Below are 14,780 nucleotides of genomic sequence, written 5' to 3'. Positions count from 1 at the left end.
ACCCCGCCAACAATTCTCCATTTTAGGAAGCACTTGGATCTATTCCCTAGTCATGCACTGACTTGTTAATAGATGATCTAGTTCTAATCACAAAATTCATGGGCCAGAATTTTTTAAAGCTGTATTGAAAGTATGTGTTATTTAGTGATCTCAGCACTAACTTTCATCCCTTGATATACAATACGAATTTACTGGCTTGTAACAAGATCATGTAACGACTCTGAAAGTCTCTCAACACAGTTAAAATAAATGATTGCACCTTACAGTAACATTCATCAGGATAGAAGCCAACACATTCCACAGAAGGCGAGTGAGAGCTTCTCCTTTATTCATAAACCAAAAAAGGTGTTCAAATCGCGATACTCTACAGAAGACACTCAGGATGTGTTGCTAACAACTCAACAAAGTGCATCAGTGACCCCACAGCACACAACAGATGAGAAAAATAAAACTTCCCAACATATTCTGGAATTCTGAAGAAAGGAAAAAATTATTTTATAATACCACTTCACAGTTCAGATGAACGCAAGCTATAAAATACAGACTTAGCTCTCAGATTCTAAACACATCCGTGCTTGGGATGTTACAGTCTCCTACTCCAGTTAATTCCTTAATGCTAAATGAAAACCAGTGTCAGGGGCAGGTTTTATTTCATTCTTCTTAGCTGTGTGCAGCATCCGCTGCTGAGACCTATATTGAGGATAGCCATAAGAAATGCATTATTATTAAAAAGCTCCTGGTATTGGTTTGATTTGTTTTTGCTGTGATTTATAAAGTGATGAATTTTTCCTCTTCACAAGGAAATAAAAACATCCTTTGATCCACTCTGCTATTCAGAAAAGCCCTGCAGGCGGAGCAGCTGTGGGGTATTTGCTTTCCTTATATCCATATCAATGCATATGTTTAAAAAACCCCCCGTCCTTTCCAGGTCAGTATTTTCACTGTTGATGATAAACACATTGCTGCTCCCCACAGATGGTATATCTAAAACACACGTGGGGAAAAATACTAGCATTCCTGTTAAGGAAAATTCAAGATGTAGGTCTTCTTAGTAAGACTTATCCAACTTGGTTGAGGAAGCCTCTCCGCCTCTGCAGCTGAGAAATTTAAATTCATGACATTTTATGACAGAATGAGTTTTAATCTATCAAAAAGCTCTGAGGTTCAGACCTGTAGGAGTTCAAGAAACATCTTTATAGAACAACAAATCTGTGGGGAATGTGGTGAATTCCTGGCCCCTTGAAATGTGCCAAAAGTCAGCACATTCACAAGAGTGGGAAGTTCCAGCAGGGATGGGGGATAGCAGGTTGGGCTAAGGGACACTCATGAGTTTTTTGAGCACAAACAAAAATTCAGGCCTCTAGGGAAGTCCTAAGGAGACTGCAATAAGGTGAATGCCACCTGAACTCTCCTGGAATGAACCTCTGTGGAGCACAGATGTGCTCAAGCAGAAGTTGTAAACTCCTGGAAGGAGTAAAGCAGGAACTCCAATATAGGATAATGTACCTGTGTATTCTCACAGGCAAACTGTGCAGTGCCTGAAAGACTGTGCCAAACCTTCATGAAATCTCTTTCTGTCAGCCCTCTAGTGTTTGCTTGTGGACAGAAAGGCGTATACTTGCATAAAAATACCCTCCTGTGAAATATTAAGGTTTCAATTTTCCTCAGGGACAGTAAGGTACCCCACCTGATACTCTGTGAAATGCTATTTCACCAGTGCCAATTTTGTGTGTAGACACAGAATACATTACATTTCAGTCTGCTCCAGGTCTGTGGCTCTGCTTAGGGTGTTATATACAGATATAACACCCTAAGAGTGATGAGAAATCCCAACTACAAGAGATCACCAACTACATGTTCATAAGATAAGGTGAACAAAAACTTGTGTGGAGTAATAATGACAATTAATAAATATATTATGCATAAAGAAAACATTAAAAGGCATATATAATATCATACTACTTCTTTGCCAGTTCATGCAGCATTGCCAAAGGAGCATGGATTGCACCTTCTGATTTATGTGCTTATTTCCAGCACTTTACTACAAGAATTAATGATATGTAACAGTAGAGAAACATGCTTCCTCTTTTTTGTTCTTTCTTTCTTGAAAGGAAAGATGCACCAATTCTTGCCTGCAGCTGGACGGTCGTACCAGGACTGAGAAAGAATTCAGATGAGTTGTGGCTCCAGGAGAGCTCAGCATAGGAGGTACTCAGACAAGAACTGCTGTGGCATTATTTTAGAACTGTGTTCCACTGAATAAAAGGAAGCAGTAATCTGAAATAGTCACTACAGCTTTCTTGCTGGACAGTAGCATACAGATGTTGTATCTGGCCCAAGGATTTGGAAACATATGTTATTCTTCTTCCTCTTCCTCCTCCTCTTCTTCCTCCATATGTGCAAAACACATGCAGCTTGCTGGTCCTGCTTACTGTTACCTTCTGCTAAAATTTTTAAAATGAATACTTGTTTTTTTCTGCAGCAAAAAGAATGAGTGGTCTTAGACTGTTATGAAAAATAAGAATGTCCTTTCTTTCAAGCATTATGAAATGTTTATTTTAATTTGTAAACCAATTTAGAAAAAGCAACTTTCTAAATGGTTCTGGGATATATTTGGTATGTTCCTCCTTTCTCCTGCCAGGTTCCTCTCCATTCACAATCACACTAGTTAAAAAATAGTCAGAACTATCTGTATCTGTAAAATCTCTTGCTAGGCCCACTGTTCAGTCTTCTGAGAAGTGTCTTTGCATCTGTTGCATCAGAGTGGAGTAGCCAGAGACAGTATATGCAAACAGGATGTAAAGACTAATTTATGTGACAAAAGCCCTGCAGCGTCAGCCTCAGCAAATCACTGCCCTGACTCACTAATGGACAACTTTAGAATTAAAAATCTATTTTTCAATTTAACACACCACCATATTTTGCACAAATGACTCAGACCAAAGAATAAAACCTTCCAACCACGTGCCAGAAACAACAGCATTCACTTTAATCACTTTATATTGCTATTTACTGCTTGCTACCATAGAAGCAGATGACTTTGCCATAAGCAACAAAAATAAAAAGAATTCTACCAAGTTTCTCATTCCACTGGGCTGAGAATTCAGTACCTCATGACACACCTACTGCCCAAACAGCTTCTGTTCTCACTGGTTTTCACCGGACTCAAAAACTGCCACCACCATCAAACAGCTCAGTGTTTACTTCCCTGCTCATTCAGGTTTCCTGAACACTGGTCCTTACAAGGCCTATTTTTTTCAAGTTCAACTCCGTCCAATATCAGATGCCATGTATTAAAGTTTAAAACTTTCTCATTCATGAAATACTAGACCATGCTCCAATCATTCAGGCAGGACATGGATCAGGGAGCCTTTCTGGTCTTTGGGCTGGGATGTTATCTGTCTGTGTGGCCACAAATACCTCATGGCAACACAGGAATTGCACACTTTATTATTTGTTGAGAGAGAGGAATGGCTGCTTTGAGGAAACATTGGGAATTAAATGCAGTAGCTCAAACCTAAAATGCCTTCCACTACATATTCCCTAGGGCAGCATATACCACTCCAGGTATGCACTGCCATGCACCGCAAACAACTGCAGCCACTGTGAGATAAGAGGTCATTTTTCTTCAGCATTCCCTTAGCTGGAATGTGCTTTACAAACACGTTTCCTCTTCCAGCTAAGTCTCCTCTAGTCTTTGAGCTAAGCTCCCCCACTACTGCAAATACAAAACCATCCTAAAGTCAAAGATGCTGCACCTAAATACACTCACGTTTCCTGCCTCCTGTGTTAACATTCAGCTCCTTAACAGGGTCAAAGATGTCCCAACTGGATTGAAGCAAAAAACCCCAAAACAAGTAAATGAATGGAAACTGATGAAACACTTCTTTTCAAAATCACTGTATCCAAAGTTTTCTTCTGAAGGCCACTGAATAACTTATTACATGGCCTCAGCATGCTTGTGTAAGATTTCTATTGCTTGACACACTATTGCTTATTGCTATAGCTTGTTTCTTTTAGTGGTGAACATATAAAATCCAGTTATATTCTAAGGAAGACCTGGATCACTGCATTTTTATCTTAGTCACAAGGTGCATTAAAAAAAAAGATTGTTGCTTTCACAGTGACAAATGTTGCCTCAAATTCACAATAAAATGACAACTATTTTACTGTACCTCATAGAAAGATAACCACACACAAGTTTTCTCTTTTCAAAGTTCAAGACAGTTTCTGCAGCAGACCACAGTCTAGTCTGAGCTGTTTATAATGTAGGGTCAGACCGTTCATTCTCACATTATTACAGGGATGCGTTCTGGCAGGGAACATGAAATCTTCCTCTTTTCCTGAGTTGGTTCAGTGCCAAAGGAAATTCTGAGAATTGCTCCTTGCAAACACACTGTCATCTGGGAGCAGCAACCTTCTGTGGCATATGTTCAAAACTCTGTCTCCTCTAATATTTCCAGACTGGCTTCCTTCACCAAGTGTCACAAGAATTATCCCAAGACCACCGTTAGTCCAACTTACACACTCTGGGCATGCATTTTAAGCAAGATAGGTGCCAGCTCTCAAAAGCAAGCAATATATAAAGAAGGTTCTGCCCAGTTATTTCAAATTCTGGGGTAAGAGGTGGTATCCTGCAAAAATAATTTTAGAAATGAGAACACCTGAATCAACCCACTAATGAAAAATTACAGGACAGAGGTGGCAGAGGTGCTTAGTGAGGTATGACCAGATGAGTCTGCCCAATTATATACACACCTCTATTGCATTTTACTTCATTAAACAATATCCTAACTACATGGGATCTTTTTGCAGATGCTGTATGGTAGTTCCCACAATCTGGGACAAAGGGCAGCAACACCACACAGTGGTGACGTAGGTCCCTTCAGGTGGTGTTATGTCACCTGCAACAATTCCTGCAGTCTTTTCACCTGGAATGTTACCATCAGGCACATGTGCTGAACTTCATCTGCTCTCTTTGAGACAGAACCTCAGAGCCTCATTTGCCATGGAAGCTCCTTCCCCCTTGCTCCAGTATGCCCTGCAGCCAACAGGACCTGCCCTTCCCTGCTCTGCTTTCACCTCTGCTCTTGCAAGCCCATGCCAGGATCTGGGGCAGCTGCTGGCATCACATGGAATGACTGCAAGAAACCTTGCATTCCTGGACTTCTTTTTTTTCCATGGAAAATAATTTGACTTTTGTCATTTATTTTTGTTTGAAATAATGTAGGGGAAACGTACTTGAATGATAACTGCACACAAATACTTTCTGTCAAGCGGGACATGAGAAACCCCACTGAAAGAGTACAGGAGGCAGCATGATCTTCCCTACCTTTTTTTTTTTCTTTTTTCTTTATCCTTTCTCTGCTTTCCAGTGTATCAGGCAGAAGCTACAGCATGTCAAATGGCACTTCTGTTCCAGCCAGCTCCTTTCTCCTCATGCCTCCCTGCCAAGTTCCTCGGAGGGCAGGCAGCTGCAGGCTTCCTTCTCCCCTGCGTACACCTTAGTATCATCCTAAGTTCTTTCCTATCAGCAATCCTTGCCCCCTGCCGTGTTGCTAACATTTCCTAATTCTTACTTTTACAAGCTGCCTGCTTCTCCACTGCCTAGTAGCTGCAAGGGTCCTGTGCCCAAGTGTCTTGCTGCAGGGGTTAAAAACCAGACAGAAGTTTAACATCTTGTAAGAAGATTAAAATCAGGGGAAGAAAATGACAATTATAGTTTTCTCTATGGAGCTGACCAGCTTTCATATGCACAGAGGAAATATTTATGGGTTAGAGAGAGAAGATGAACATTTTTAATAAGGACATATTTTTTATTCACTAACAGAGAAGACACTGGGGCTGAGGCAACCCCTCCTTAAGGAAATTTCTAGGAACAAAACTGAGTTTAATTGCAGAAATCTGAGGGTCCACTTCAGAATTAGGTACATCAGTTCTGGTACAACTTCAGTGAAAAAAACAAATTAAAATACGTTAGAAAATAAAAAGGACAAGTGATTTTAATCATGGGTTACTAAATAATCAGTGCTGTCCATGATTTTATAAATGCTTTTATTTATCTAGAATTCTATTTTTTCTTTAATTTTTTCACTTGTGTCTGTTTTTTTTGGTGCCATTTATGACTTCAGTCCTTCAGAAAAAAGCCAGAAGTTTTGGAATAATGATACCATTTTGTTTCTGGTCTTTCTAACTCCTTTTTGGTGAGGCAGCTTGTTTTCTTTATGTTTTTGGTTTTTTTTAATGAACTAAGGCTCAGGAAATTCTTATATGATGTGCATTTCAGGGGAAGGGGCATCTCTGTTTATCTATAGGATGGAAATTGTTTAGCCTTTGTGGTTTCTGAAAGATGTTTGTAGGCAAAACGGAGCTCAAAATACAGCCTAATCCACAGTGAAATATTAGTTCTCCTTTCCTGTCAGCTTTCCTAAACCAAGATTTCGCCTTGTCTGTGAACATTCCCTTGAAGAAGGCAGCTTGGATGGCTTCCACGTCCTAACTCTTTGATTTGTGGCAGCTACGATCAAGTGGGAATAGAGCTTGTTACAGTAATCCATCAGCGGTTTAACACATGCAGGAACATCCCAAGGAGGGAGACCTTGGGCGACACGGGGAAGGTTAAGGCTGTAATTTCTCTTAATGTGATTTTGTCTGGCCTTTTTAGATTTTTGTCCGCTTTGGGCAGGGCCACTGGAGCAGCAAACCACAGACTGAACGACTCTGCTCAATTTTGCACGCTCTTAGACCGAAATTCTTTTTTTAAGTGACAGCAGTAGGTTAAGCTTTCTTCCACTTTCTATGACTGAAAAATAGAAGATCCGCTTGAGATTACACCATACATGGTGGTAAGGATTTTGGACAACAAAGGCTCTTCTCTTCTGTGGTAATTTTTCTTTTTAGCGATTAACTTGATCCCAATCTAAGAAAAAAGTGAAATAACTTCTTAACAAAGAGAAGAAGCAGGAAATGAGAAACCAATATACCTAAATGCTAAGAAAGTAAGAATCACTCAAATTAAAAACAAACAAAAAAAAAAAAAAAAAGAGAAAGTTAGAATCTTCCAAACATGAGAAACCAAACTCACTGGAGGCAATAAACCAGAGCTTAAACATAGGCTGTACAAGAGGAAAACTAGGGGAAAAGAGATGGAATCTAAAGAGAAAATATTTAAGGATATAAAACAAAAGCCACAAATTCCTTTATGGTATCAAAAAAAAAGAAAATACGTAGGAGGTCCTGGGTCACTGGGGATGAAAGAAACTGAGGAAGATAAAAATTAGAGAAGGGAATCAAGATGACTTCTTCTCATCCAGCTTCACCACAGAGGATGTTGGGGAAAAACCTACTCTGGTCCTCCTTTCATTTTTCTGTATTATATCTTTAATAGATGTGAACTAATAGCAAGGTTTTGAAACCTTACTAGCAGAAACACATGTTGGAGAGAGATGATATCTTACAAAGCAGTAAACAAGTAGAATACAGTAATTCTGACATCAATTAAAATAAATTGAGCTGCTGGCTAAAATGAGTATGAATATGTATGAAACTGTACTTGGTAACATGGAGAATCAGAGGATAGCAAAAATTTCCCCTATCCCTAGAAAAGCAGCAAAGTTAATGCAGAGGTCCAGGTTTTATTACTGTATCTGGTAACTTGGCTGAAAGGATGAGTGACAGGAAACTTAATACATCAAAAACCCCACTATATTCTGAATGTTTATAAAATAGTGAATAGATAAGAGTAAGTAAAGAAAATTACATTTCAACGTTTTTTCAAGAGCCTCATGGAAGGCCACCTATGAAGTGTGAGGTTAAGAGGGCAAAAGAAAAGAAGGGATACACATTGATTCTCATTTGTTAACAGGGTTAACAGCAGGTGTCTCATGGTTTGTCCTTTGTATTTCAAAATTATCTGGAAACAAGGAAGCACATCCAGAGGGTAAAATCTACAGATGGCAGGAAATTACTCAGATTAGTCCTGACTGAAGATTATTAGGGGTTTGAGAGATAAGCAGTAAATCTTCTTCAGCAGATCATGGTCACTGCAATGAAGTGCACAGTGCACTGCAGCATCTGACTCCTCTGAGAGCTCTGAATGCTCCATCAGCTCAGGAGGCTGCCTGGATGTCCTTGTGAACTGCCCTGGGACAACAGGTGTCCGAAGGGTAGCAGCAGGCAAAGAACACAAAGAAAACCTCAGGACACCTAACAAAAGGTAGCAGAAGCAGAATGGACAAACACAGTAAGATGTAACATTGATTAGGAGAGGCTGGACTACTGTGCTTACTATTGTTTAACACATTCCAAAAAAGTAAGATGGAGGAAAAGTGTGGAAATGGTCTCATAAAAAAAAAAGATGTAGGAGGATCATTTAAGACTTAGGGATCTGAGCAGCCTAGTTTAATTTGGTCTTCCACTGAAAAGGGTGATGGATCATATGACCTTCAGAGATCCTTTCCAACCTAAGTTATTCTGCTGCATAAAGAGAAAAAAAATATTTTGACTGTTCAGTATATTCAGATAGTAAATCCTGAAATTGGCAAATTGAACAGCAGAAAAAATTAGATTATGAGTTCATTGTTGCAAGAACTGCAGCAGGAGCCAAAATAAGATTTCATTTTTGCAGTTTAAAAAAAAATTGTATTATACAGGGTTGTTCTCCCCCACCTCCTCTCCCAACATCCAAATAAGGTGGCCTTTGGAAAAGAAATTATTCCTCTATTTGATGCCCATAATGAGAATGGCCCATGAAATAACATTTTTCTAGGAAAACTCTTTCATCCCCTTAGAAACTTCTTGTGCTCTTCTGTCAAGCAGCTGATACTGGCCACTGTCTAATCAGGACACTGGACTAGATGGATACTATAATTATCTGCTGTAATTATGACCAGTTCCACATGAGACATGACTCTTGAACAGAATTTTTATTTTTGCTATCTCCCATGTTTACTCCAATGATCAAGTAATGTACTGTTCTTAAGGGTTATTCATGAAATCTCACACTCCAAGAGATTCTAGAGTGATTTTACAGTGTTTCTATCATGCCTACTGGCAGCAGTAATAAATAATCTCCATGCCACATTGAGCCACGTACCAGATCTATGCATTAACCAGGGAATTAAAATTTTTTGACAAGAGGTTCTGCCGCAAGTTTCCTTTATTTCTATTTACGTTCCCTAACTCCTAACATGAACATTATTTTCAAGAGGAGGACTGAAAAGGAGTACTAAAATGCAGAAAACTTTACTTTGGGGGTGACAGAGCACTGGAACAGACTGCCCAGAGAGGCTGTGGAGTTGCCTCCTCTGGAGATACTCAAAAGCTCTCCGGACTTGTTCTTCTGCAAGCTGCTCTAGGTGAACCTCCTTTAGCAAGGTGTTGGACTAAGTGACATGCTGTGGTCCCGTCCAACCCCAACCATTCTGTGATTCTGTGAGTTAAATCAAGTATTTCAAGGACACTTTAATTCTGGAAACAATTTTATTAGTAAAAAATTCATTCCTTCCATTGGATTTAAAATACAATCAGGCATCTGCCTTAAAAAAAGAGATTCCCCCAAACCATGGAATAAATATATTTGAAGATACTGGTCAAATAAAGTTTTAACCTGAAAATAGTTACTAATAGTTATACACATTAATAATGTACATTAACATTAAAATGGCTGTCATAACTAATGGCTGCCTAAGAGTGCACTGATGAGGGAACCATGTGACAGACAGAAATAAAGTTCAGAAGAGAGAGTACTGGCGTCTTTGAAATTCAGTGCAAATGACACAATGAACACACATAAATAGTGCAGCAACCAGGGAGGACCAAAGAATAGAATAAAATCTTAAATATTTCACTTCAAAGAGGTGTTATAAAAATGTACATATAGATGTATTTACCTACTGGACATACCTTGGCTGACCTAGTGATGGCCCCGATCTCTGAATAAAGATCAGTGCTCTCAGGGAACTTTTCTACCACCATAGTGCAGACGTGGTGCAGGAGGGACTGTTTGTGCACTGTGTCCTTGACTTCTGGAACCTTCTCGAGGTAGCTCAACTCAAAAGCTTTGGCCTGTAAAGGAAAAAAAAGGAAGAAATTAAAAATAAAAGTGCTTACTCCTTCCCATGCAGATTAGTAGACAAAAACGATGACCAATGAGGGGCAGAGGGGAAAGATGAAGAATCCTACAGGAGAGGAAACTTATTGGTTTTATTCATTTTTAGCTTGCTGAAGACTAGGCCTAAAATGAGTCCATCTGCAGCGAAATGACCCACGACACAGTTCTCACAATTTGAATGGGAAGCATCAACACGACACTTAAGCACTTAAGGGAGTTACACAAGAAGAGTGCTTAGCTCCACATTTCCTTCAGATTATGCTGAAAGAGGCAAAGAGCACCTTAACACACAATAAAAAGCACGTTCTATTCCCTAAATTACTCTTCTGGTACAAAATAAGTAGTGAGTTGCAATTTTCATAATGATTTTGACTTCTGTTTTTTTGAAGGAAAAAGCTGCAGGGGAAATGCTGGGACATCAGGCTTACGTTGGTTCCATTCAGGAAGTTCCCAATGGCTAGTAGAGTAGAAAGGATAAATCCTAAAGTTTTATTGTGCTCCAGTTGGTCCATTCCCTCCTTCAGGTCTAGCAGTGGCTCTGCAACTTCCTACCATAAGAACAGAAACAAGACAGTGAAGGTTAGTTTTTAATTCTATGGTTCAGATTAATTGCTGCAAAAAGTTCCTGAACTGGCGTCTTGCAGAGTGTAAACTGGCCATGTGTGCTGGCTTTCTTCCACGTTCCAGCTAATAAATCATATGCAAGGACAGCAAAAAAATACATAAGATATTTTCCTACTGTTGTTCCTTTATGTATGCAATTGCCTTACTTGTCCTGGGACTATCCAGTGATTCCAAACAGGAGGATGCTGCTGCACTTCAGTTAAATGCATGAACACACCCAAGCCCCAACTGATAAAAAAGCTTCTTAAAACTATTTTTTCTAATCTTTGAACAAGAAATGAAAAAAGTTAGAAACCCTGCTGACTTGACATTTGTAGCTTGACCCTACAGCTTTCTTTAAATGATGGCCACTTCTGTGTTTTAGATATGGTTTTGTGCTTGTGAGAATTTGAAACTGAAAAAGAAGTCTGCTGTAAACATCAAGCTTTACAAATAGCCTCATTTTAATCTTTTAATTTAATGCATCTTCCATCCACACATGTTATCTGAGTACAGATATGCATGCTGATAAGGCTTGAAATCATAAATTCTGTTCCATCACCTCAGGAAGTGAACTACACCAGAGTTCAAAGGAAGAGAGTGAGGGTAATTGAGTTGTCAGAGCTTATTTCTATGTCTGTGTGAGGCCCAGGGTTATTTATTTTGTATGCACAGTAACAGTTGACATTGTTTCTATCTTCAAATGCCATTCTAAGCATCCGTGAGCAGTATTCTTTTCACAGAATCATAGAACGGTTTGTGTTGGAAAAGACCCGAAGATCATCCAGTTCCAACCGCTCTGCCATGGGCAGGGAGACTTTTTTTCCCAATTTCCCCAATTATTATACTCTTTATGAGCCAAGAAGCCAAAATTAAGCTGCTATTTTAGACCAAGAGGCAAAGTAACTGAGAACTTCACTTTCTTGGAGACACACAATGGTTCCTTCAACAACTGTAGTGATATTTTACCATAAAAGCTGAATGAAACACCTTTCTAGTCACTACAGAGCAATCTGTCTTTTGAAAAGAATATGGCAAATTCAAGACAAATTAAGAGATGAGATAGTGAGCTAAGTAGTTGATACATCAGAGGAGAGGTGATAAATAATCCAAGATTTTATCAAGGTGAACTAAAATCATGAAACTGCTGCACAGTATTCTTTGAGTTGCTTTAAAGTCAGGGTTGATTTAGGTTTTTTTTGTTGCATTATGGGATGAATCAAACTGCTCTGCATCTGTGGTAAACATGGGCTTCTGAACTATTGTACTTGGATCAATTTTTAACCTGTCAAAAAAACATTCCTAAAAGATTAATTTAGAACATTTTCCATGTGAATAAAAAGGTGGCATAAGAGGCTTCCAAAGCAGGCCAATACTGAGCCCTTCATTTAGCTATTTAGACAAGTTATTTGAGCTTAGACTTTATTGCATATAGTACACATTTATAATTACTCTTTATTTCTTATTTTATTGTAGGATTAAAAAACAATAAAAAAGAGTATGCAAGATACTAAACAATCAGACAAATTTCTGTTTTTTTCAAATTTACCCACTCTTGCTTCCTATAAAACTCACTTTCTACCTAAAGAGGGCAGATAGGTAAGGCAGAGCTACCTCATATCCTTGGATACCACATTTTTATTTTTCAGCTAAAAATTAGGATTGAATGAAATTTGAGGATTGGTCCACAACTTCTGTCTGAAAGACATCTCATAATGCCTGATAAACGTTTGATGCACATGTACAAATGAACTCAACTAATCATACTTTTCTCATTTCTACACCTGCTTATATTAATTTTGTGATCTTTTAAGTTGTCAGAAAAAAGGATATATTTGTCTGCAGTGATCTTAATTTAAAAAAAAAATCTTATTTAAGACAACCAAAGTTTCTATTTCTTTTTCTAAGACCCTTTGAGATAATAAAATTTGACAATATCTGCATCATAAGTAGTTCCATATGAGGAATGAGTAGCAACACACTGTAATTTTTTTTACCTCTTTTGTCTGTGCATTTAAACTAGGATACCAAAAGAAAGGTGAGAAAAATTATTGTTCTGCTAATGACCTTCGGTAGGCATTTAATTAACATTTCAAAGCAGCATACACATTATCAAGCAAATAATTTGGAAAGGGTTTTTTCTTTTTTTTTATTTTCTATAGACAGCAAAGAGTGGAGTATCCAGTTCAGCCCCTCACAGTCTGCAAATGCTCCCTACAAATGTACCCCGACTTGCTTTAGTTAATTAAATTCAAGCTAAGAAAGATGATTTCTATCATTATGCCTGGAAAGCTTTTCATGAACATAAAAAATATATCAATCCGTTTCTTGAAAAATTCATGTTCTTTTCTTTCAGGTTGTCAGAGATGAAGCTAAGACCTACTTAGGCTGAACACTCTTCTTGGCAGGTTAGCAGAAGAGTCTCATGTATGAGAACCCTGGTCTTACCAATAACTCAGGTATTTCACACTGTTGATATCAGGAACCATCTAAAACTTCCAGCCTCATGGAAATAACAGTATTCATATCTTACATAAAATATATGTGTGACTTGGTAGATAATATGAGTGCATTCTGAACTGCTATGAATTTTCCTTATTACAAAATAAGATTTAAAAAGAAAAAATCCAGCAAATGCCAGACTAAAAAAAAAATGGCAAAAACCGTGGAGCTAAGTGATTTTGGGACCTAAATTTCAAGAAGGGTTTGCCCTTTTGCAGATGGATTTTGTGCAGAAACATAGTTTCACAAACAGAAGAATGTTAGCACCTCATGGGTCTCTTTTATTACCATAATCACTAATGCAAACTACTTCATTTTAAAAAAACTGAATATGCTCACAGTATTTCACTTCAGTCTACAAAACATGTATGTTTACTGGTTACCTGGAACTTAAACTCTGACCTTAACCTTTTGTTACTGCAGACACACAGGTGCTTGCTCTCCCATGTACCCCGATGTCTGATCTGTTTCTTCCTCCTCACCCAACTAAGACCCAAGCTGTCTGTCCTGTCTATGCTTGTCTGCTAGGCTTATCACATGCTCCTCTTACTTTATCACAGTTATCACATGTTACTTCCTCTACCATTTTCTGCTAAGTACTGTGCTTAGTCCTGTCTGTCTTCAAACAGGGATAAAAATGTTGGTTTTATCTTCACTACAGCTATTGCTTTAAGTAATGTAAGTATTTGAGGTATTTTGTACTAGCATCCATTCTACATGGATTTCAGCTGGCAATAAATTAACTAACTTTGTGGCAAAGCATCAGGAAAACTATCAGAATTTCTTTAGCTTTTAGCAGTGCTTCAAATGTTGCTTTTTGACTGAGATGACACTAGAAATTCTAGGTATATGTGGAGATTAACAGCTACAGCTAACTTAGTTTATGTGAAAGGTACAATTTAGCCTTGTGGTAACTTCAAAGCAGAATAAATAGCTGTACCAGAGTGAAAAAAAACAGGCAAAAAAGTATTCATGCCAGATACAAGTATTTTGCTATACAAGTCAGAAACTAAAACATTCCAATTAAAAATCCTGACTCTGATTAGTGTGATTGCATTTCCTAACATCTAAGAAAATTAAGTAGAGGTTGAGTAATCTTGACAGTATCATCTGCAAATCAATCCACTGTTGTAACAACTCATTAAATAACCATTGCTAGTAAACATATGGCATTTTCACAAGCACGTCCCACTTTTTAGAATCCATATCACACAAACTTACACTGATTTTTCAATACACACTTGTGTGCAGAGATAGATATACAAAACTAATATGTAGAGGAGAGAGCTGCTTTAAGGGCAATGCCTGTGGTATGCACCAGAAGTGCAGCCAGAAGGAAACTCCTGTGCAGAGATGCCTGAAAGACCTTGTGAAAGGCAGCAAGTACCTGAAACCCTACACAGTTTCATTCTGCTTCATCTGTGCACTAAAATTTTACCCTCTTTTTAAAAAACTTTTGCCTGTGATTCATCATTCTTGACAGACACCTCAATTATATTATTAGAGTGTTCTTTGAATGAATGCCATCTGTAGAGAAGGTGTCAATAATTGTCTGTGACTAAGC

General features: G+C 38.3%; 1 protein-coding gene across 14 annotated transcripts in view; it reads right to left on the bottom strand.

Moving 5' to 3' along the window:
* The window catches only part of FHOD3 (formin homology 2 domain containing 3), a 377,817-nt gene that overhangs the window by 32,547 nt on the left and 330,490 nt on the right, over positions 1 to 14,780 (bottom strand). For all 14 annotated transcript variants that reach the window (XM_032118819.1, XM_032118873.1, XM_032118846.1 and 11 more), the window contains 2 exons: positions 10,540 to 10,659; positions 9,904 to 10,065 (listed from right to left, as the gene is read on the bottom strand). In XM_032118819.1, the coding sequence (XP_031974710.1) occupies positions 9,904 to 10,065; positions 10,540 to 10,659 (282 nt within the window). The remainder of the gene's footprint in view (positions 1 to 9,903; positions 10,066 to 10,539; positions 10,660 to 14,780) is intronic.

This window comes from Corvus moneduloides, chromosome 1, assembly GCF_009650955.1.
Source record: "Corvus moneduloides isolate bCorMon1 chromosome 1, bCorMon1.pri, whole genome shotgun sequence".
Lineage (NCBI taxonomy): Eukaryota > Metazoa > Chordata > Aves > Passeriformes > Corvidae > Corvus > Corvus moneduloides.
The sequence above is the reverse complement of the archived record's forward strand: the minus strand, read 5'-3'. Positions and strand labels throughout refer to the sequence as shown.